Below are 23992 nucleotides of genomic sequence, written 5' to 3' on the forward strand. Positions count from 1 at the left end.
GCTCCTCTGAGGAGAGGCAGGTCATGGATCATGCCTTCCTCCTTCTAAGTTCTGAGAGGGAGCACAGACGACCTGTAAAAGAGAACTTTCTTCACATGTCGGTACAATCAGATGATGTGCTGCTGGGAAACCCTGTTAATTTCACCGTGATTCTTAAAAGGAAGACCGCTGCCCTACAGAATGTCAACATCTTGGGCTCCTTTGAACTACAGTTGTACACTGGCAAGAAGGTGGCAAAACTGTGTGACCTCAATAAGACCTCGCAGATCCAAGGTCAAGGTACCAGAACCAGAGGGAGGAGAGGCCTCAAGTGAGCTCAGGGTCCCACAATCTGAAATCCCTCTTCTCCTCTGTGGACAACTTCCATACATTGATAAATTTTTGTGTGTGAGTTAACACAAACATTTATTGAGCACCTACCCCCTTGGTAGTCACAAGAAAGCCAGCCACAGAAGAAAAGTGGGCCAAAGAGACCACTGGACTAGGAGCCTGGGTCTATCATAGAGTTATAAATTAGGGGTGCTGAAAGTGTCATGAGAAGTCTTCTATGGTGGCAGAAATTTTAATCTCAGATGCCCAGTCAGATCAATGATTATGAGTACCCAAGGCACAGTGTTGGGAACAAGTGGGATGTCCTGATGACAACGGGTAATGTCTGTCATGGACTCAGGATGTAAGCTTGGAGAACTTGGCCAATTATTATTCCATCTTGAGCCCAACGTCTTGTTTTCTAAAGAGAGTATGGGACATGTCCAAAGTTATCCAGTTCAATTCACACAAAGTTAATCTAATTCTGTGCTTGATGAGGAGAACTCATACTGGGGGGCTATGATGAATGACCTCTCCCCTCCACCCTGACTCTTTGGCAGTATCAGAAGTGACTCTGACCTTGGACTCCAAGACCTACATCAACAGCCTGGCTATATTAGATGATGAGCCAGTTATCAGAGGTTTCATCATTGCGGAAATTGTGGAGTCTAAGGAAATCATGGCCTCTGAAGTATTCATGTCTTTCCAGTACCCTGAGTTCTCTATAGAGGTGAGCTTCCTGCAGGCCATAAAGGGCTCCTTCTGCCTGGAAGTTGGCCATGGAGTGTGACGGGGCCCCTAAGAACCCTGAGGGTCCTTGGTTGGCTCATGCATATCTTCTCTCCCCATCTCTCCTCCCCACCCTACTACAGTTGCCTAACACAGGCAGAATTGGCCAGCTACTTGTCTGCAATTGTATCTTCAAGAATACCCTGGCCATCCCTTTGACTGACGTCAAGTTCTCTTTGGAAAGCCTGGGCATCTCCTCACTACAGACCTCTGACCATGGGTGAGTCTGCCTGAGGTATTCTTAGAAATATACTTCTGGACATATATCTTGCACATGTGTGCATATTCCTGAGAAGTGAATTCCTAGTATGGGGTCACAGGGTCAAAACGTAGATACATTTTGCTAGTGCCAAATTACTTTTAGAAAAGATTGCATCAATTTATGCTCTACCGACAGATCTTTTTGATTCTTGCCAATCTAGTGGTTAAGTAATCTCATTGCTTTACTTTGCATCTGATTATTTGTGAGGTTGAATATTTCTTACATTAATTGACTCTCTCCTGTGAATTGCCTGTTCCTAACTTTTGTCCATTTTTCTACTGAGTCATTTATTTTTTCATATTAGTATGGAGTCTTTACACAGTAGAGTGTTATGTGCTGCGAATTTTTTTATAGCAGTTTTGTATTCAATTTTTTAAATTTGATTTTTATTTATTTTGAGGTGGAGTCTCACTTTGTTGCCCAGGCTGGAGTGCAGTGACACGATCTTGGCTCACTGCAATCTCCATCCGTCCCCAGGTTCAAGTGATTCTCCTGCCTTGGCCTCCTGAGTAGCTGGGATTACAGGCATATGCCACCACACCCGGCTAATTTTTGTATTTTTAGTAGAAACGGGGTTTCCCCATATTGGCCAGCCTGGTCTTGAACTCCTGACCTCAGGTGATCTGCCCGCCTTGGCCTCCCAAAGTGCTGGGATTACAGGCATGGGCCATCATGCCCGGCCGAACAGTTTGTATTTTTTTAAACACTAAGATGTCTTTCACCAGTAGAACTTTTAAATTTTAATGTAAATTTTTCAATCTTTTCCTTTACGGATACTGAATTTCATGTCATCCTAGGTACATAGAAATATTCTCTTATGCTTTTTCTAGAATTTCCAGCTTTATTTACACAATTAGGTATTTATCTGGAATTTTTTTGGGTGTGGAGTGATGTGGAGCTCCAACTTTGTCTGGTTTTCCTAGTACTTTGTAGCACTGCCTTTATTATGCTGTCAATTCCCATATATATCTGGGTCTCTGGACTCTTTAATTTGCTATTTCATTTGTCTTCTTCTAATATAACATCATACCACTTAATTTATTGTAGTCCTATAATAATTTTATATGATTATCATATCTACATATTGATATGTATTGGGCAAATCCCCACCCCACCCCCATTTTTGTCTATAGCACTTTTAGAATCATCTTGTCATATAATTTTAAAACAGCTGGGATTTAGATTGATACTGCATTGAATTTACCTATTTATTTGGGGGAGAATTATGCCAAATGACAATATTGTGTCTTGCCATCTAGGAATATGAGATTTTCCCATTTTTTTCAAGTCTTTTTTATCACCTTTAGAAAAGCTATATTGTTTTCTTTATATACCACTTGCACGTTATTAGTTGGGTTAATTCCAAGATGCATCAATATTATAGCTTTTATGAATGGAATATTTTTCATTGTATTTTCTAATTGTTTGCTGGACTATATGGAAATTGATTTTTGGCATGCTGATATATCCAGCAAAAAACTTTACTGAACTCTAATGTTTTGTTTCTGAGAGGTTTCTGATGGTCTGTTTCTTACAGGATGTCTGAATCTTCCAAGTAAAAATGAGTAGGCTCCTATTTTCCTTAGACCAGGATTTATCACATTTTAATGTGCACACAAATTACCTGGGGAGTATTGTTACAGTGTAGATTCTGATTCAGCAGGTTTAGGGTGGAGCCTCAGATTCTGTGTTTCCTGCAAGCTCAGCTAGTATTGCGAAGCCCCAGAACACACTTTGAGTAGTGAGGGGCTAGCCAATTCCTTGCATGTGGATTCAATATAAAATACATGTTCCTCTTAGATTTTATGTAATAGATAACTGTTGCTAATACTCATGAAACAAGAACATCTGTAGTAAAGTCAGGCAAGACTCCAGGGAAGATTTGTGAAATGTCAGAGTTGGAAGAGCTTCTGGAAACCAGCTGGTTCACCCGTCTTGCTTTACATCTGAGAAAACTGATAGCAGCACCCAGGGTGCAGGTACACTGTGCCATGCCCTGGAATGGCCAGGACTTTTCAAAGAGGCTGAGCTAAGGCTCAGTTTCCTGGCTTCTCACCCAACTAATCTTCTCCCTCTTCCCATAACATCCTTGGCTGATTGTATGTCCGTATGTCTTTGAATTTTCCAGGACGGTGCAGCCTGGTGAGACCATCCAATCCCAAATAAAATGCACCCCAATAAAAACTGGACCCAAGAAATTTATCGTCAAGTTAAGTTCCAAACAAGTGAAAGAGATTAATGCTCAGAAGATTGTTCTCATCACCAAGTAGCCTTGTCTGATGCTGTGGAGCCTTAGTTGAGATTTCAGCATTTCCTACCTTGTGCTTAGCTTTCAGATTATGGATGATTAACTTTGATGACTTATATGAGGGCAGATTCAAGAGCCAGCAGGTCAAAAAGGCCAACACAACCATAAGCAGCCAGACCCACAAGGCCAGGTCCTGTGCTATCACAGGGTCACCTCTTTTACAGTTAGAAACACCAGCCGAGGCCACAGAATCCCATCCCTTTCCTGAGTCATGGCCTCAAAAATCAGGGCCACCATTTTCTCAATTCAAATCCATAGATTTCGAAGCCACAGATTTCTCTCCCTGGAGCAGCAGACTATGGGCAGCCCAGTGCTGCCACCTGCTGACGACCCTTGAGAAGCTGCCATATCTTCAGGCCATGGGTTCGCCAGCCCTGAAGGCACCTGTCAACTGGAGTGCTCTCTCAGCACTGGGATGGGCCTGATAGAAGTGCATTCTCTCCTATTGCCTCCATTCTCCTCTCTCTATCCCTGAAATCCAGGAAGTCCCTCTCCTGGTGCTCCAAGCAGTTTGAAGCCCAATCTGCAAGGACATTTCTCAAGGGCCATGTGGTTTTGCAGACAACCCTGTCCTCAGGCCTGAACTCACCATAGAGACCCATGTCAGCAAACGGTGACCAGCAAATCCTCTTCCCTTATTCTAAAGCTGCCCCTTGGGAGACTCCAGGGAGAAGGCATTGCTTCCTCCCTGGTGTGAACTCTTTCTTTGGTATTCCATCCACCATCCTGGCAACTCAAGGCTGCTTCTGTTAACTGAAGCCTGCTCCTTCTTGTTCTGCCCTCCAGAGATTTGCTCAAATGATCAATATGCTTTAAATTAAACTCTACTTCAAGAAAACTCTGTGGTCCCTGAGTCCTTTTTTCTTTATGCCAATAAGCTTCTTAAAGTATCCTGTGCTGGCTGTTTATGCAGTCACTTGGGGAGCCGTGGAATCCTTTGATCTCCCCAGGCAAGGTGCTCTGAGGAGTTGGCTTCTTTATTGTCTGTTCAGTACATCCAACCCCTCTCTCAAAGGCTGTCACCCCAACTGGATACATACCCTGGCAAAGGCACGTAGCTTGAATGAGGGTTATTTTGTGTCTAATTCACAGGAGAGTCATGGGTGGGATACCTGTCATCCTCTGCCTTTCCAGCTGTCCAAATGAAAAAAACCTCAATCCTGGTCACCCTTGCCCCAGTTGCCCACCTCCCTGGCATACAGTAGGTGTTCAATAAATGTTTATTGAAGGAAAGGTGACTGTTCCTTCTGCTGGAAATACCACAAGGGTGGTGACACAAACAAGAGTTTGGTCAGTCACTCCACAGCAGTGTCCGATCCCAAGAGGTGATATAGCCCGGCACGGCCACTGTGTGGTGCCGTATGACACTCACTTGTCTCCCACACTGGGAATGGAAGAAAAGTAGCTTTCCTAGAGGTGCCTTTAGGGTGGCCCATAAGGAAGGACACTGCCCAAGGGTTTGAGCTGGGATCTCTTAATTAAAACAGGAGACTCCAGTCACTGAGGGTGAGCAAAGAGCTTTTTATTCAAAGAAAGAGGCAAATTGCACCCAATCTCTCTCCCTGTAAGATCTCATCTGGTTTTGACATCAGTTGCAATGCTTTCAGTTTGAGGCTAAGCAGAATGTTATGCTGTGAATGGTCACCACAGAGAGACCACTGTGTCGCTGGTGTGGGGAGGCGAGGCTCAGGGTTGGACAGGTTAATTACCTACATAACCCTGGCTGTGGCCCAGCCCAGCACCTCCCAGAACAGGGACTGACATGGCTGAGGTCTACCTTGGAGATGGGGTCAGTGAAGAGGGGAGGCAGGGTCAGCCTCTGTGCAAGTAAAATGCCCCCTCACCCCAGCCTTCCTTTCCAGAGCAACCAATCTGAAAACAGAATTGCCTTTGGGGCTGGTGTTGTACCTCTGCTTTCAGGCCAAGATGGATCCCTAGAAGAGGAGTTTGAAGCCCAATGTGCAAGGACATTTCTCAAGGGCCATGTGGTTTTGCAGACACCGCTGTCCTCAGGCCTGAACTCACCATAGAAACCCATGTCAGCAAACAGTGACCAGCAAATCCTCTTCCCTTATTCTAACTGCTGCCCCCTAGGAGACTCCAGGGGGCAGGCATTGCTTCCTCCCTAGTGTGAACTCTCTGGTATTCCATCCACCATCCTGGCAGCCCAGAGCTGCTTCTGGGTTAGGACAACAAATAGGGGGCCCTACAGTCAGAGCAGCTCTTACCCAAAGTGGTGAGCGTCAACTTCCTGTCCAGATTGCAAGTTAATGGCCTTTACAGCTGACTCGGGCTCCTATGTCGTCATTAATAAATATTAAAGCTGATAAGGACAAAGAAAGTGGGCCTGCAGCCTGAGTGTGGGAGGCCCAATGTCTTTCTGGTTGCTCTGATGTTAGAATCCCACCATCACCCCTCTCGTGGGTCATAGTTGGAGAGCTCTGGCAAGGGTTAGGGCAGAGGTGGCTTTGTGAACACTGGGCCCTTTGAGCAATTAACCCCAGGCCCTAGTGGGTCATCAGTTGAGGAGAGACGGTCTCTGGCAGGATTGTTGCCCTTCACAGAGTGTCCAAAGATGCTGTCCAAGAACCAGGATGCTGCTTGGCTCTTTTCTTTCTCATGGTCGCCAGTTTCCTTTCTCAGCATCCTGAGGCTGCACCTCCAAACACTGACCTTCTTCTCCTCTGAACTGCAGCCACAGGCCCCTTGGGGCCAGGACTCATGCCCTTTTGCCTGGAGCTGGAAGGGGGGCCTTAACACTGAGGTCTTGCAGGGGCATGCTCTGCTGAGTGCCTGTGCTCCTGCCAATCCTGACGCCAGTAGACGCTGGGGAAATGGGCCAAAGAGAGGAACAAAGGCACGTGGAGGGAGTGGGTGGTGAATCCACTTCTTATACCAAACGGGGATAAGAACCCCTCTGTTGGGCTTTGTGCAGAAGATGCTGCTTCAGCAACCACTGGAATGGGGTTTAGGAGCACCAGAATGCTGCTCAGACCTTCAGCAGTGGTCACAGACACCACAGGCTTCAAATGGGGTGAATAGAGGGCAGACTCATCCTGGTAGGGTGTGTGTGTGTGTGTGTGTGTGTGTCTATCTTCCTGATTCATCTGATTCATCAATCAGCAGACCCTGGCCATCACCCATCTTTTCAGAGACAAGATGGGCACCAATTTGGGAGAACTGGCCTTTTCAAACACACAGGCAGGGTTTATGGTCAGTTCTACCTACATGTGTTATTAGACTCCCTCCAAGAGGTAACATTCAATTAAGTTCTCATGCGAGTGGTTAGAGAGTCCCCAGTAGCTCCAAAGAGGTCCTTCCCATATCCACATCTGTGAATGGCTAGATATGTAGCCACAGGCAGGACAGCTCCCAGCTGTCTCGCTCAGTGAAGACTCCAGTGTCTGTGGAATGGGGGCTCATTTTTGGTGCTACTGTCTTAACTCTGGCTCTGTCCATCCTGGACATGTCCTGCACATGTGTGTGTAGAGCTTAATGCAGGGTCCTCTTTGAACCATGCCTGGCCCTTGCAGGTAGATGTGGCAGCCACCTCTACCTCCTAATTTCGGCAGGCAGCATGGGGAAGCCCTTTCCAGGGAGTAGCTGGCAGCTCTGCAGTCTTTCCAGGCTAGTCTCCCCTGATGTCAGTGTCCCAACCCAGGTCCCCAAGGCAAGCCCTGCCCGGTCCTTCTGTCACAACCTTACTTCTCAAAGCCAGGAGCCAGGGGCCCAGCCTTCCCAAGAGAAGATAGAAATCCTGGGGAAAGCCAAAGGCAAGCTCTTTTCTGCCCCTGGGATGCCCTGTTCAAAAGCTCCCTTTGCTGGGCGGAGAATGTGAAAGCCACCCAGTCTTGGAGAACGGTTCTTGATGAGCTGTCTCAGTGCAGACTCTTCTTAGATGAACTCTGAGAAAGCCCCCATCCTCCTCTGATGTCCCCAGCCTACTCCCGACCCCCAGACCTGGCCCAACATGGAGAGAGGAAGGAGGGGAAATGGCAAGGCCAAGCGAGTGGCTAAGGGAAGCACTGGGGGTGCTGGGAGCGCACCATGCCCATAAGCCCCTTTAGCCAAAACCCCAGGATGAAGGTTGACAGCACTTTTTAGTGTTTGCTTCTCTCCCCACAGCAGCATCTATTCATCTGTCACCTCCACAGAGTCCTCGTCCTTTGTCTCCTCTGATGGATCCTCCATTGTTTCGGTGTCTGACAGTGATGTCACCTGCCGCACCATGTCTTTGTCACTGGGGATCTCTGGCTGACACGGTCTGGAGAAGGGGTTGAACCAGTTCAGGGAGAAGTCCCCACCAAAGGTCTCCTTTACTGACTGCCAGCTCCCCGTGTGCTCCCTGGGCTGGTTCTTTCGTTTGAGGCGCTCGATGCCCTGCAGGGAGAAGGGGATGAAGAACATCGTCAGCGTGGTGCTGGGCTGTACAGCTCACATACACACCCCCAGCTATAGCATAGCAGTAGCGGGGTGGGGGGTGTCCGCGGCATGGGTAAGATGGGGTCTGAGTGGGCAGTCTGTTGTGGCCCAGGTCAGCCCCAGGAGGTCCCTCAGAGGACTGCTGGGGTGGGGGTGGACAGCAGCATGGAGGAACACAGCAAGCAGGGCCCGCCTGGTGGACTGACGTGTTCTCCACCCACCACCCAGCCCTCCTCTTCTTTCCTTCCACAAGTGCAATGCCAGATGATGGGCAGGGGCTAGCTGATGAGTGGCTGAGGCATAAGGGGGACCACACATCCTCTGAGGCCACTACAAACTGGTGATCCCCTCCTGAATATTTTTGGCCACTCCCACCAGGGTAGATAGGGGCTGCAAACACAGCAGAAGGACGATGGGGTTAAGGAAAGAGTGCAGGACACAAACAGCATGCGAGGTGAAGAAGCGGGTGCTCGTACAGCAAGTGCCAACATGCAGTAGGCAGCCGGAGGGCACACAGGACCACTGTGGGGAGGTAAGGCTGGGCTCAGGCCTGCTCATGCAGCAGATCCACCCTGCAGCCTCTTCCAAGCTGTCAACTCACCTGCCTCTGGGTGTCGGCTGCAACTCAGCCGCCAGGCCACAGAAAGGGTGTTGGGGTGGGGAGATGCCCAGAGGAGGTAAAGATGTGGCCAGGCCAGCTCTCCAGGCCCACAACACCCTGCACAGAGGCCTTTGACCCTCCACTGGGGGCACTGCTTTCTCCATCTCTTCTGGAAGCCAAGGGAATTTGCTGTGGGTTTGCCGGGCTTGGGCACTGCTCCTTCACATGACTCAAGAAAGATCTCTGTGTATCTAGCACTTTTTCTTCCCACGCCATCTCAGAGATTTAAGATTCTTGACTTTTGAATAAATTCTAAGTTAAAAAAATCGGATCTCAAAAGTATATCCTCATAAGATACTTATCAATTACAAAGGGAAAAACAGTACCTTAATAGCAGGGAAGAAACATTGCACGTACCACCTTCACCCAATGATCAAAGTTAACATCACAATAATGAAACGTATCAACACCACGTGCCTCCTGATACGGTGCAACGAGGACACATTGCTTCAGCAGTGCTCCTGCCCCAAATGCCTAACCTCAATCTAATCATGAGAAAAACATCAAAAACACAATCTGAAGGACAGCCTACAGAATACCTGCCCTACAATCTTCAAAAGGGTCAAAGATTGATGAAAAGATTTTGGAACCAGACAGACTTGGTGGTTACAAAACATTGTGAATGCATTAAATGTACACTTTAAAATGGCTAATTTTTTGTTACAGGAATTTCACCTCGATTTTTAAAAAGGGTCAAGGTCATGAAAGACAAAGGAAGACTGAGGAACTGTCACAAATTGGAGGAGACTAAGGAGACATCGCAAATGATGCAGTGTGGGATCCTGGAACAGAAAAGGGTGTTAATGGGACAACTGGAGAAATGTGAATAAGGTACATACATTAGTTAAGGGTATGGTGTTGCCAATGTCCAGGGTTTTATATTTGTATTATGGTTGTATAAAATGTTTACCTTTGGTGACACTGACTGAAAGGTACATGGGAACTCTTTGTACTGTTTTTGTCACATTTTTGTAAGTCTGATTTCACAAAAAGTTTAAAAATAATCAATAATCTGAGACAAAGATTTATGCAATACAAACTTGAACACTGAATTATAATGCAAAGTCGGAAATGAGAAATGCCCAATAATGATGGTTAAGCAAATGATTCTATAACACTATGCAGCTAGAAAAGATGGTTTAATATAGTTTTACATGACATTAGAACATTTGTCTGTGTGGTTACTTTTGGGGATGGAATTCTAGAGGATTTGTATTTATTTCTGTAGACTTCTCACACAATCCAAGTTTTACCAATGAGCCAATGTTACTTTTATAATCAGAACAAAAATAGTTGTTTCAGAAAATGGATCTTGTTGACACAAGTCTAGAGGGACCTTCATGTGGGTCATGAGCATGTGATGCCATGCTGCTTCCTGACTGGCCCCTCGCCAGGCCTCCCTTCTTGGCACAGAAGCAGTGACCAGCTGAGATGATTTGCTTTGGGCATTCTGCATTCTCTTCCTGGGTGATCATCTGCAGCCTGTCGAGAAAGAGGCTTTAACTTCATAGCACGAGAGCTGGGACATCACCATATGGCAGACCCGGCTACAGAGGAAACACCCAAAAATGACAGACTGGCTGCATCCACACTGACTTGGACTCAAAGCCATGACCATAGGTTTTTATGGCCTCCTTGTGAGGAGGTGGGTATGAGTATTGATGATTGGCAGATGGGGAAGAAACAGAAGTTCCAAGAGGCCATGACGGTGGCCAAGGCTCATCTAGCTTGCTATGTATCAGAACTGGAACCAGAACTAGTGTCTTTTTTTCTGCCCAACAGGTTTCCAGTTCTACTGCAAATCACCACTGTGCCCAGGCTCAGCTCAGTCAGAGAGAAGGGGAATGAAGCCAAGAGCCCACAGGATGATTATTTGCCATTCATGTGGCATGCTCCCAGATAGGCACTCTTGGATTATACTCAATCTCCTCACCAACCTCATAAAGTATTCCAGACAGAGCCTGGCCTGTCTACCAGAGGTCTTCAGCAGTAAAGTCGACGAACTTTCAGGGAGTGTTGACTTCTGAGTCTAGAAAGAAAATATTGCAAACAAATCCGATGTATAAAAATGGGCTGAGGGCTGCTTTTTCCTGGTAGCACTCAATTTTGAGTTTTGTGTGGATTTAAAGGGATCCTGCAGGCAAAGTTCTTAAGCTTGAGGTTTGCAGAGGAGCAGTAATACTAGCTTCAGGCTCAAGAGAACGAACAAAAATGGTTGATGCCTGGTAAGGGGGTCATAGTCGACACCAGAAGCTCTTGCAGGGTGTGTGATGGGCCTTTTGGCCCAGGTCAGTCTGGGTGACACATGGGCTGTGATCTGTGAACAAACTCACCAACACTCCAAAATGAATGTATTAGGACTAAGGCTCCCGAGGAAGGAAGAGTCTGTGCAGAACAGACTCAGCTGAGCCCCACAGAACGAGAGCAGGCTGTTCCCTGCTCCCTGTATCCAGATGTAGAAAGCCAGAGCCTCAGGGAGCAGCCTATGCAAATGTGTCTCTTCATAGCTGGCCAGATAACACTGTCTCTCCTCATCAGAGATTTCATACCTCTATATTGTAACCCACAAGAGGAAACATTTTTCTGTTGCATTCCAGAACACATATACACACAACTCCTTAAGCTTCATAAAACAATACTCATCCTGCAATATGTAATGCATTAAACATTTTTCTTGAAAAACATGCTGGTTGCAAACCATGAACGGCTGTGACCAATGGTTTGAAAAGCACAGCTCCAACACAGCTAATACTTATAAAGCCATACCAGGGCCAGACACTATACATTCCTATTCATCACCCTCATTTAATCCTTCCATTAACTTTGTGATTTAGATTATCACTCCCATTTTCAGATGAAAAAACTGAGGCTTAAAGAAGTTACTGCTCAAGGTCATATTTTGGTAGTAGGTGCGGTAGTAAGTAGCCAAGCAGACATTTCAACCAAAGACTGAAGCCAGGACCCAAATACTTGGTCACCAGACTATATGGCCTCAGCTGCAGAAATTCAGGGCATCCTTATGTCCGTGTTAGAGCATGTGCGGCCCCTAGAAGGCTTTTAGCAAAGGTCCCTCTGCAGCGCTTGTCATCACTCCTTGGATCAGCTTCATCGGCTCCTCCTGCGGGCCCAACAGAGCGGGATCCCTGGGGGCCACTCTGCTTTGCTACGGCAATCACACTGCTCAAGTCAGCAAGACGTTTACTTGAGGGAGAGGGTGAGAAAAAGAAGGTTCAGGTTGGGAGTACGCTGGTCAGTGGCTTGTTTCTGCTTCACTGTGAATTCTTTCTCTTCTATGAGGTGATCCTAAGCCAGATACGTATTTAAAGAATATAAGAAAAAGCCACATGGGTGTTGAAACCCACACGTAGAAAGCAAAGGTCAAGACGTGTTCAGGTCATGTATCCGGGCTGCTACAATGCCCCTGGCTCTAGACTACTCACCTGCCGCCGCTCCCATCTGGAGATCCCTTGGTTCTATTCTTTTCTCTTTCCCTTCCGGGCTGCTTCTTCACCCAAAGGGCCCTTGGTCTAGAGATGGGTTCCACTGATGAGATGCACAAGGAGTGGTGGGCAGGCTAATAATTTGGATCTGCTTCATACAGAATTTCTTTGATGTCTTGGCAGTTGTTTGTTGGGGAGGCCGCAGCTTATGAGGGAAGGCGGTCTCAGTGGCTTCTCAGCAGAGGGAACACGTGCCTGTCTCACAATCAGCACACCCCAACTGCACTATGCTGAGCCCAGCAGCACACAGGACCCATATCACCAGCAGGCATCAGGGACCACCTGAGGGGGGACCCCTGCAAGCCCCAACTGGATTCTCAAACTTGATAGTCAGAATCACCTGGAGGGCTGTTAAGACACGGACTGCTGGGCCCCTCTCAGTTTCTGGTTCGGTAGCCTGGGGTGGGGACCGAGAATGTGCATTTCTAACAAGTTCTCAGGTGATGCTGATGTTGATGTTGCTGGTCTGGCAACCTCAAGAACACCTTTGAGGAGGATTCTAGCAAAATCTTTCTCTTTTCACATTTCTTTGATATCTAAGGGCACCTTCTAGGTGGGGCGCCTTCCCCTCTACTGGCTGGCTCACCCTTTAAGCTGATGCACTGCAAGTCTTGAAAAGAGAGAAATTTAAAACCCATTAGCCTGGCTGAGAAAGCCCATCCCAGCCCCCCCGGAGAGGAGTTTCTGTGTAACGCCAACCTCACATACATGTTTAAAATGTTTTCTTTCTTTTTTTTTTTTTTTTTGAGACGGAGTCTCGCTCTGTCGCCCAGGCTGGAGTGCAGTGGCGCGATCTCAGCTCACTGCAAGCTCCACCTCCCGGGTTCAAGCCATTCTCCTGCCTCAGCCTCCCAAGTAGCTGGGACTATAGACGCCCGCCACCACGCCCAGCTAATTTTTTTTTATATTTTTAGTAGAGACAGGGTTTCACCGTGTTAGCCAGGATGATCTCGATCTCTTGACCTCGTGATCCGCCCACCTTGGCCTCCCAAAGTGCTGGGATTACAGGCGTGAGGGATGTCCACAGTGAGAAGTGTCCGCGCCCGGCTTAAAATGTTTGTTAATTTACCTCACCTAAACGGTTCCTGCATTAGGGGACGGTGGATTCTAACTATTTAAGTGGCCTAGGCAGATGAGCAAAAGCTAATACTTGGGGCTTTTTCAAGAAGTACAGGGCTGGGCCCAGTGGCTCACGCCTGTAATCCCAGGACTTTGGGAGGCTAAGGCAGGAAAATTGCTTGAGGCCAGGCATTTGAGACTAGCTAGGGCAACACAGTGAGACCCTGACTCTATTAAAAAACAACAAAATTAGCCAGGCATGGTAGTACGTGCCTGTAGCCCTGGATATTCAGGAGGCCAAGGCACAAGAATCACTTGAGCCCAGGAGTTCAAGGCTGCAGTGAGCTCTAATTGTGCCACTGCATTCCAGCCTGGGTGACAGAGCAAGACCTTGTCTCAAACAAAAAAGAGGAAGTACAGTATGAAGAAGACAAAATGGTAGGACTAAAAGGAGATTTAGCACATGCACTTCTACCCAAATGTGTTTTGTGTACATGATATTACCAAGCCCATGCAAATATGCATAGATTATAGATTTGCTTGGATCTAAGCCTTTTGCATATTCAGTCTAGTTGCTATGAACACAAACCTGACAGAGTTGACAGAAGGAAAGCAAGCTGGGGATCACAATCCAACAAGCCACATCTTTATTTTTCACTTCCACTCCCCAGAGCCCAGGCTCTGAAAGACTGTGGCTACGACTGGTTCAATTTCCCATGAGTGCACCAAACAGCACTATCAGAACTCCTGTGACCAAGCCAAAAGTTGGGGCTGACTTTGTGTAGAAAGATGTCCTCTTTCATTACATCCGGAAATACTGAGGAGAGCTCAGGGATGCTTTCTCTTCCTGTGTGGAAGCCAGGCTGGGAACCAATCACTACCCTGCAAATGATGGCTACATTCCTCAGTCATTGTGCTCTTGGCAAAATATCAGTCTGAACAAAAATGAAATAGGCAAAATGCCAGGAACCTTGGGGTATCCCTATCTTCTGAGAGCAACTGGTTTGAGAGCTCAGAAACATTGACTCTTTCTAGCCAAGGCCTATACAAAACCAGAGGCAGAATCCTATAGGATATCTGAAGGAACCCCACTCTATTGGAAAGATAAGCATAGTATGCACAGCTTTAAAGGAGGAGTTTCTATTTTTAGGACTAAAAAAAAGTCAATGCATCTTCAGCACTATCTACTGCATTCCTTAGAAATGCCAGGGGAAAAGAGCTAACCTGGCTCACTTTAAAAAATGCCCTGGAAGATGGAGTATTACCAATCTCTTCCCCCTAGGGAAGGGCCAGAGCTGTAGCCCCGCTCTAGTTATTTAATACAATAACACTTCTTTCATACACCTAAGTGAACTGTATATTATGAAAAAATTTTTAAAAAGCATATGGAAAACAAATGCTATCAACTTGATCTAAAACAGCATTCTTTTCTTTTTAATCTTAGCATCTCAGCCTAGCTCGTATCGCATGAATAGCACTGTAGACGCGAGGTAGAGTTAACTGACTCAGGAAAGCTCTTAGGAGAGCCCATCAGTACAAAGGAATTGATTCAGGCTGCAGAAAGCAAAGGAAAGAGGCCTGGTGGGGCAAGCTGGTTCAAGAGAGGGACCATAAATGCATTTTAAAACCAAAAAAATAAAGTATCCTCATTCAAGAGACAGAGCAATGAAACAAACACCCAACCAGAGAAAACTCAAGTAGATTGTGGATAGTCGGCCTCCCACTAAGGGTAACACCTCGAGAGAGAGCTAAATCAGAACAGGTTTTGGAAAAATTTTATTGCATTTTGTTTCCATGTGGAAGCACTGACAGAATTGAAAAGTGGCAGCATGTTCCACTTACTTTTCTGAAAAATCACATGGCTAGATTAACTTTCGCCCTACCCAGGACAGGATTGAATAAACCTTAACTCCTACCCCCACCCCAAGCAAAAGCTAAAAAAGGGGGTTTCTGGCAATTGCTTAAAAAACAAATCAATGTGTGAGAATTCCCCGATGGTCAATAATCATATTTGTTATTTTTGCACTTGGAGGGCACTCCCTACCTCCTTCACCTCTCTCCACCATCACCACCTCCTTCAAACAAGACTGACACAGGAAGTGCCTCTCAAATGGAAAATCTATTCTGTCCCAGTGCCACAGGCTTAGGTGTGTCTGTGGATTCTGGCCAATGGGATGGCCATATGTCAACTTTGAAAGGGTGGGGACTGTGAGGTAACCCCAGCATCATGGTCATCTCCATGCCAGGACAACAGTCTCCCAGGTTAAAATATAGATAAGACACAGGTACGTGCACATTTATGGGGGTTAACTATCAGAAAGTGAATCCACTTTGAGGTTTATAAAATGAGAAGGGGATGATGGTGGGGCTGTATGTGTTGGGCACTGGTGCCTATTGCAGTCAGAATTCACACTGCTTAATTGACATCTTGCTGGGGAAGAGAGGGAGATGGGGTGGTGAGAGAGGAAGCAGATGAAACAACGGAAAACGTAGCTTGCCTGAAATTGTGTAATTTTTTTTCCTCTTGATTGTATAAGGCATTTTGAACTGGAAAAACGTCTTTCCTACACACTCTTCCAAATAATCACAGGGAATATAATTGCTGATTCAGAATACAAATAAGACCTCTTTCATGTCTCTCCCCACAACCCTGCAAAATCATTCTAAACACCCCAAGCCCATAAAGTACAAGGCAGGCAATTGCTTTGCGAGTTAGCAGGCAAACCGTGTCCACTTGGGGGATGAGGTCGCTGTGCCAAGGTCCCTTCTGATCCTGCCCTTCTCAGGCCTCAAGGGGTAAGCATCCATCTTCGGTGAGGTTTTATGTCCCATCGGGGAGCCCGCCACTGCCTCCTGGGCAGTGGGAGGTCAGGGCCCTCCTGGCTTTCCCATGCATCCCCCACCAGGTGTCCAGACTATTCCATCCACGCACAGCGTCATGTCTCACTCAGTTAGTAGAATGGGCACAGCCCGAGACAGCGCCCTCTACATTAGTCATGCCAGACAGACAGCAGAGAGAAACCAGAGGCCAGAGAAGTGATTTTAAAAGGAAAAGAGAGCAGCTTCGGTCACCAAAAGAAATCGAAAGGATGGTTTTTAAAAAATAAAATGTGGGGACTTTTTTTTTTCTCTGCAATGCTCAGCCATTTTACTTGAGACATAAAAAAAGTTTTAAGAGTAGTTGTTTTGCTTTTTCGATTTAAACATTCATGAGAACGGATGGGACGGTAGTGCTGTGGTGTGGACTTGTGTCTGAGTGGCCATGCCGGTCGGGGTCCTTCAGACCACATACTGGTACGGGTCTGCCTTCCCTTGGTCTGGCGTGGCAAAGGGGCTGGCCCAGCCTAGAGAGAAGGGGTGGCCAAAAACGGCTTTCATGTTCATCCATTTTGTTTTTTTAGCCCATCTTCTCTCTTCCTTTTTCAATTGTTCTATTCCCTGAAAACAAGAACAATCATACTTTCAGTCAAGCACTGCATTGCTGTGGTTTCTGGGGAGGGATGTCCGCAGCGAGAGGTGAATGGAGTAAATGTTTCCTTTTTAAAGCAACAAAGCTATCTACATAATATATCTTTCTCATAAAAAGTGTTACTAAAAAAATTTCTCCTTTTTTTGGTGGGCACTCATTCACAAGTCCCTCCAAGAAGGGAGGGAAAAAGAAGCACTATCAGCAGCGCAGAAACTGCTGCTTGTAAGTATGCCAGGCTGGGGTGTGTCGCTAAGATAAGGAGCGCGTCTCTCCAGCCCTGGCCCCTTGCTGAGCTCTGCAGAGGCGCTCTTCAGAAACTCTGTGCTGGGCTGTGGATGGAGTACTATGAAGGCTTTGGCGTGAGAGGCCTCAGAGCTGTTGGGGAGCTCGCAATCATCATAACCAATGATGGCCATTAATTTGGGATAGGTTCCTAGGAAGTTTGAAGCTACCATGACCACCTTGCAGACAAAAAAAAAGTAACAAATCAAATGACTGCTCTGGCGTTGTGTGTCTCACCAGCCTGGGGGATCAAGCAGCACCCTGCTTAGTGGGCCTGGTGAGACACAAACTGAGAAGGTTGAATAGGAGTGACAGACCACGAATGAGGGGAGAAGTCACCAGAGGAGGAACGAGGAGGGATTAGTACAGGTTAGAGGGTGGCATGGCCAGGCCAGCCAGCATGGCATGGCAAAGGTCCTCCTAGTGGCTCCTTTGGGGAGAAGCATGGCATAGACCTACGCAGCAGCTGTCACGGAGCCGGCGCCGCTTCCCCTGCTAAGTCTCAGGAAAAAACTGGTGCTGGGGGAAGAGCTGCTTCCTCCCTCTCTCTCTTCTTCAGATGGAGCTGGTCAAAGGGCAGGGCTTGAGAACGGGGCCCCTTCCCAGAGGGAAAGGACAGGAGCAGCCTGGCAGGAGCCTGGCCAGGGGTCTGTCTGCTGCGGTCTCTAGTAAAGGGGTGCTGGGAGGACAGCTGAGTCTGGGTCTTTCTTCACAGCCTAGGGACCTGGGAAGGGCACAGGCCAAAGGGAAGACACCCCTTCCCAGGTGGGACAGGGCCCTCCAGCTTTCTCCTTTCCTTCCAACACAATTCTCTTTAGGAATGGTCTTCTCAGGGAAGAACGGCTAGGACTGGGGCCGTGAGAGCTTGCCTTCTGGCTCCCCCAGACCGTGGCCCGGCAGTATCCCAATGGCAGGCTGGTCCTGAAAGAATCCCCATCGGGTTCCCCGTATATCTTACTTAGAGAAGTTGGTCACGGTTACTGCTTGGATACAGGGCTGGATCTATACCATTGGCTACTAGTTTTACAGAAACTCTTTTGCAATGACATCATTTCTTATAAAAGAAAAAAAGTTGCCAAAAGCCCCGCAACCTTCTAAAAGTTGCCGAAAGACCCGAATAATGGTGCTCTGGCAGTGGGCAGCACTGTCCCTTCTTTTCTCTGCACGCCCTCCTCTAAGCCCACAGGGGAAGGCGCCCAGCCGCAGTGGGAGGATGTTGTTGTCCTATGAGCCCGCTTCTAATGCTGACTACCCTTAGGCCCAAACCTTCACCCAGAGCCCTAGACCACTGGTGAAAGCTGACCCTGAGGTGGCCTCAGGACGCCAGGAATCGTATCGGGATGGCTCTCAACCTCATGGCTCTGCTTGTTCCTCACACCCAGAGCTAAGTGCCACCCCTTCTTTCTATGTAAATCCCCAGAGAAATGCCCATATTGCAGCCAGGGATTGACCACCTTGAGGTTTTCAGACACCTTAGGAAGGTCAGGAGACAGCAGTAGGGGCACCAAGGGAGTAGGCCCCAGTCTGGCACAGCCAGCAGCCTCAAAGCTTCCAGCGAAGATGCTGTGGGTAGATGGGAGGTGATGGTAGGGGTGAGAAGGCAGTGGATGAGGACCAGGGCTGGGCCAGACAGAGATGACCCAGAGGCCAGGTAAAAGCCTGCTGCCCTGGGGGCTCAAGGCAGACCTTCTCCTGACTCTGCCCTCAGGACCCAGGCATGGCTGGCAAGCTGACCTGCCTGTCCCAGCTGGGTTAGGGCACCCTGTCAACCACTCTATTTCAAGCCTGTGGCCCCCAGATGGGAAGGGTGCCCTCAGTGCCTAGTGGAGTGTCTAATGCAGTACAGTATAAAGGAAGACCTACCATGGGGGGGATGGAAGGAAATGTAGTAAAGGCAGCCTTTCAGCCACGGCTGCTGGGCCGCACTCCTGGTGTGATCTGCTATGGCTGCCCCAAGGCTGGAGGACTTGTGTGTGGATGAAGATGACCCAAGTGTAACTGCAAACAAGAACTGTGCCCTGCACACCAGGGGCCTGACCATTGGGCACCGGTCTGACTGTGACCAGCTCTCCCAGCAACACTGACCCTGGGTCCTCCCCAACCCCAGGTGTGGAAATGGTGGGCAGAGCCACCTGCTTACCGTCTCATCTGTGCAGATGGAGTGCACCTGGGTCCCAAACATCACTGATGTGAAAATGAGGAAGAGCAGGCCCTCAAAGCACAGCAGGATGAGGAGAATCACTGTGGTGGGTGGAGAGAAGGAGCTGCACTCTGAAAGAGAAGCAGCACACAGGGATTGGTACTGTCACCCACTGCCTGCTGCCCAGGCTCACTGCCCCACTGGGCTCCCACTCTGCCTCCTGCTTGCAGGCCTTCATTCCTCCTGGGTGCCACAGGTCTCTGGCCTCCAGGCTACGGTGAGAATCATCCTGGCCCACACTGGCTATCTCTCAATCCCTCAGGGAGGCCTCCTCAACAGGCCAGACCCCAGCCAGGGCTTCCCTTCCCTAACACAAATCATTCCTTGTTCACTGCCCCCAGTGCCAAGCACAGTGCCTGACACATGGAAGGGCCCAGGAAGGCCTCTGAAGTGAGGCATGAACGCCTGACGACACCACAGGGGACCCTGCTCTCCTCAGAGAGCACAATGCAGGTACACAGGTGGAGAGGCCTGTCCAGTCCTGCTATGGCCATAGGTTTTCTGGGCATTCCTGTATGACATGCTGCCCCTCTGTGCCCCATCAGCTCACAGGCAGCTGTGGAGGATCACTTGGTGGCTTTGGGATTTTAAGCTTGGCAGGGGCAGCTGAACTACTGGGTCTCAGCCTTGACCACAGTGTGAGGTAATGCACTGCCCCCGCTCCCAGGGACATTTGCAGCACCGAGGCCACCAGTGCCAAAGGCCAGGGAGTCGACCAAAGAGGCATGGGCCCAGAGTAGGCACTTTCACTGTCCTGGCCTCCAGCCCCGGGGACCTGAGGCCAGTCCCGCCATCTTCAGGCCTCCACCCACTGCACTGTGAAGCAGTGAGATTTGACTAGAGGTATGGTTTGCTTTTAAGCAGAATCTTTCGTCTGAACAAAGTCTAAGTCAGAAACCCAGCGCATGGAAGAGAAAGGCAAAGGTGCTGTGGAGATGGTGGGGGTGAGCAGGGAGGGGAAGGCCCTGAAGCAAGGTGGCCTGGGAAATGCCAGGCCTGGAAGATGGTGCTGACAGACAGGCTAGGCCCCTTGGTTGGCACTCTTCACCTAAGGACTTCTGCGCCTCAGTGCAGCGGCCCATGCTGGCTGAGCCTGGGCTGTGGTTTATTTCTCGTTGCTTCCATACTTGTGCCTGTTTCCCTGGCTGGAAAGATCAGATCCTGGAGGGCAGAGTCGGGCTTCATTGATTCTGGGAATTAAGGGAGTAAGCACTCCATCCAAGCCGTCCTGCTGGCTCCCCCACGGGAATGTCAGGAGGGGCAAGGGAGGTCAAATGTGGGAATGAGCTTGGAAAGATACCAAGCACCATGTGGGTGACAGGTAAGAAACATCTCATCCACAATGCATATCTCCTCAGGTTTCCCTGGGAACTTATCGATGCCTCAGAATGATTTCTCTTCTTGGCTCCTTGTGGGGCAGGGCTTGGTTGGGGTGGCCACCAGCCTGATGGGCTGGCCGTGGGTGGCTACAAGTATGGGTGGCCTTGGGCTGGGTAGGGTGTTGGGGAGAATGAAAGGCTCTGACATCTGGCAGACACCACGAGGTACAAATCCTGGCACCAATTCCTGATCATGAGCTCTAACTACAAGGCCCATACTAATATTCTGTTCCGGCCCCTGTGTCTTTCCTGTTCTTTGCATTGTGGAATTACCTGTTTCTTTCTGTACTGGTTTGATAGCTGCCTCTCCCACTACACTTCAAACTCCAGGAGTGGGGAGACTTTGTTTTGCTCACTGCTGTACAACTAGCCTTGGGACAGTGCCTGACAACAAAAGGATCTGGGCAAGAGGTTTGGGCTTTCTGAGATTTTGTTTTCCTTTCTGTACAGGGGAATACTTAAGAATTCATGAAAGAACATCTGCACAGTTCGGCCTTGGCCTGGCAGGAGCACATGGGGGTGCCTGCTGGACAAAGCACCTCCTTCTTACCTACCTCTGCTGCCCTGGAGCTGGTGGAAGAGCCCAGGGCCATGGCCTATTCTCCCTCCTTGCAAAGCAGCAAGCATCATTCCTCTGTAGGCTGGGCCCCAGGAATTACCAATGGAGTTTGGGGAGGTAGGAATCAGATCAGGGAGTGTGGAACCACCTCCCTACCCTTCTTTAAATATCAACTCAAAGTGCCCTAATCCTGGGGGACAGCCCTCTGCCCCCACTCACACCAGCTCCTATGGCCCAACAGCTCCACCAGTGCTGAGCAGTGAGGGCAGTAATGGTCATATACAGTCAACTCTCAGGCCTCAACTTTGGGTACTGACCTGTGCCTTCCCAGCCTAGCTGCCATAGAAGCTGGGTGCCTGAAGCTCACTCCATCAGGAATTTTGACCACAGTTAATCAAGAGCATGGCTGGGAGGACCCTGACCATTGGAGTCAACCAGACAGGGCTAAAAATCTTGCTCCAGACCTAGGCTTGAACTACAGACCCTCTTGTTAGCTGAGTGATCCTGGAAACTTGTTCATCCTCTGTGAGCCACAGCTTTTGTCATCTGCAAAGTGGGAAGCATCTCTCCTACCTTGCAGGCTTGTTATAAGGGCGAAACAATGCACTGCTCAAAAAGCCCTTTGGGCCATTCCTGGCTCCCAGTAGGCATTAATGCAATGGTGCCTTCCAGCACCATTACAACGACAGGGACATTTTGCCTCACTGACAGTCTGTGCTACCCCTATCACCTGCCCAAGTCTGTTAACTTGACGAGAGGTGGGAGGTGTTTGGGATGATAAAATATCCTAATTGGACTCCCTTGTCAAGTAACCAAGGCCACATCTGGAGTAGATCTGGTTCCCCAGGCCTAGCAGAAGGCATGTACTTCAGAATGCTCACCAAGTGATCAGGAACTTGCTGGCGACTCACCTAGATATGCAGAATGGCAAGTTCTGCACATACCCACTCACCCCTACCCTCCTCTCCTCTCTCTATTGTCTGCTGGCTTGACCTCTGCCATTTGACTTATGCCAGAATTGTGGGAAGAAGTCAGCATGTATAGGAAGAGCAAAAGTTCTAAAGACAGTGAAATAAAAAAAAGGAGGCTCATGGAGGGAAAAGCTTAGGAAATACAATGTTCCTTGCTCAAGACGTTTGTCTCACAGATTGTGAGTGTGAAAGAGCCAGCCCAGCAGGTGGCCTCTTATTTCTTTTCCTCCAGCATCTATTGTTTTCCTTCAGGATCCATGCAATCTTCTGGCTGGAGTTTCTCCCTCAGTATTTGCACATTTCAGTGGGATGCCTCTAAAGCAGGAAGAATTATCTACAATCTTAATGTAAATTCACGATTATCAGTGTAAGCAGTTAAAAAACACCATCACAAAAACCAAACAAATTAATAAAGAAACTCCATGTCCTAGCCAGAAAGTAAAAAATGAATCTCTGCAAGACTGGAATAAAATGATCTTCGATTTAAGTGCCTCATGGAAAGACAGAAAACAAAACTTCTCTCCCAGCATGGCTCCCACGCATTGGAACCGGCCTCTGTGCTTGCTTGGGGCCTGCATTCTCCCTGGGCATGCTCAGTCCAGAGGGTCTGTCTGTCCAACTCATGACTTTACCTGTCGAACTGACGTTAAGGGGCTGCATTTTTTCATGAAGAGAGATTCCAGTCTCTGCCATTTCTTCCCTGTTCAGTCCATAGGCTTTCAGGAGATTTAATAAAATGAGGTTGGCCCCTGGCACCATGAAGGAAACAAAGAGCCTCCCCGCCCCCACTCAGGTCACACACCCACCCTGGAGCAGGGAGGAAAGCCTCGGCACATACTCACTTGTCCAATCTTCTTCAAAGCAATGCAGGAAGTGGAATCCCACCATGATGAGGGCGTGCAAGGAAATGAGAGCTATGTACATCTGAAACAGGAAACCAGTGCAGACACCATTGTTGTGAGAATCCTCTGACCTCACGGGCTCCCGGGACAGGGGCACTCAGAATTTGCCACTCAGGAACACTTAGCCAGGCCAAGGCCTGACCAGGAGGGACCAGAGGGCCAGCTAGCAATTCCCTACAGATCCGTCTACCCCCCAGCCCTGGGTCAAGTGAGCAGCCACCTCCGGGAGTATGTGGAACCAGAACAGAAGCAAGCCCGTCACCAGGCATGTCCTGGGCTCCAGGCAGTATGAGCTGCCTGGGCGGGGGGTTCAAGCCTGCTGTACCTCCTCCCTTGAAAAGCCAGGGTGCTGACTGCTGAGGGCCCTTCTAGTCCTTGCACTAAGTAGACTCCACCTACCTGCAGCTCAGGATTTGAGGTCATCACCCAAACTGCCTTCTTGAGCTACTTAGGTCTAACACTTGGGATGGGAGCCCAGAATACAGCCCTTGCTCATAGCTAATCAACTGAAATCAATTTTCTAAACGCTCAAGTGAAGGGCTTAGGTACAGGCACTTGTTGAGCCAGAGAGATCTTTGGCAGGAAGGCGGAGATCTACAGGGCCAGGCAGTATTCTGAGCAAAGAACATTGTGAATGCTGAGAATTTTCAAAGGAACAAAGTGCTCCATTGCTTCATGGGGGGCAGGGCAGAATTTGGAAGCTGACTTACTGTAAACAGGACGAAGTACTTCTGGTTGTTCTCGCCTACACAGTTGTTGACCCAGGGACAGTGGTGGTCCATCTTCCGAATGCACCGCTTACAAACACTGAAACAGCCCACAGGTCAGACCTTTAGGGCATCCCCATGGTGTTGGGAGGGCCCCAGGGGAACACAGAACCCATGGCTCCTGCTCCACTCCTCTGAAATGGCTTCCTTGGG

At 48.6% G+C, this 23992-nt stretch overlaps 2 protein-coding genes across 19 annotated transcripts in view; one reads left to right on the forward strand and one right to left on the reverse strand.

Annotated features, from left to right (window-relative positions):
* Nucleotides 1-4901, forward strand: part of TGM4 (transglutaminase 4) — a 40232-nt gene extending 35331 nt beyond the window's left edge. Inside the window, exons 11-14 of the mRNA XM_057301709.1 lie at nt 1-279; nt 870-1039; nt 1182-1318; nt 3489-4901. Of these exons, the coding sequence (XP_057157692.1) occupies nt 1-279; nt 870-1039; nt 1182-1318; nt 3489-3630 (728 nt within the window). The 3' untranslated portion in view covers nt 3631-4901. The remainder of the gene's footprint in view (nt 280-869; nt 1040-1181; nt 1319-3488) is intronic.
* Nucleotides 4902-5169: 268 nt separating this feature from the next.
* The window catches only part of ZDHHC3 (zinc finger DHHC-type palmitoyltransferase 3), a 60954-nt gene continuing 42131 nt past the window's right edge, over nt 5170-23992 (reverse strand). For 6 of the 18 annotated variants that reach the window (XM_034956259.2, XM_034956256.2, XM_055109769.2 and 3 more), the window contains 5 exons: nt 23783-23879; nt 23013-23094; nt 22803-22886; nt 19202-19332; nt 5170-8048 (listed from right to left, as the gene is read on the reverse strand). In XM_034956259.2, the coding sequence (XP_034812150.1) occupies nt 7800-8048; nt 19202-19332; nt 22803-22886; nt 23013-23094; nt 23783-23879 (643 nt within the window). In that variant the 3' untranslated portion in view covers nt 5170-7799. Of the gene's footprint in view, nt 8049-15069; nt 16749-16847; nt 19333-22802; nt 22887-23012; nt 23095-23782; nt 23880-23992 lie in introns of those variants that run through there. The other 12 variants (XM_034956263.2, XM_034956258.2, XM_055109771.2 and 9 more) reach the window with 4 other exon arrangements.

This window comes from Pan paniscus, chromosome 2, assembly GCF_029289425.2.
Source record: "Pan paniscus chromosome 2, NHGRI_mPanPan1-v2.0_pri, whole genome shotgun sequence".
In the NCBI taxonomy this organism is placed as follows: domain Eukaryota; kingdom Metazoa; phylum Chordata; class Mammalia; order Primates; family Hominidae; genus Pan; species Pan paniscus.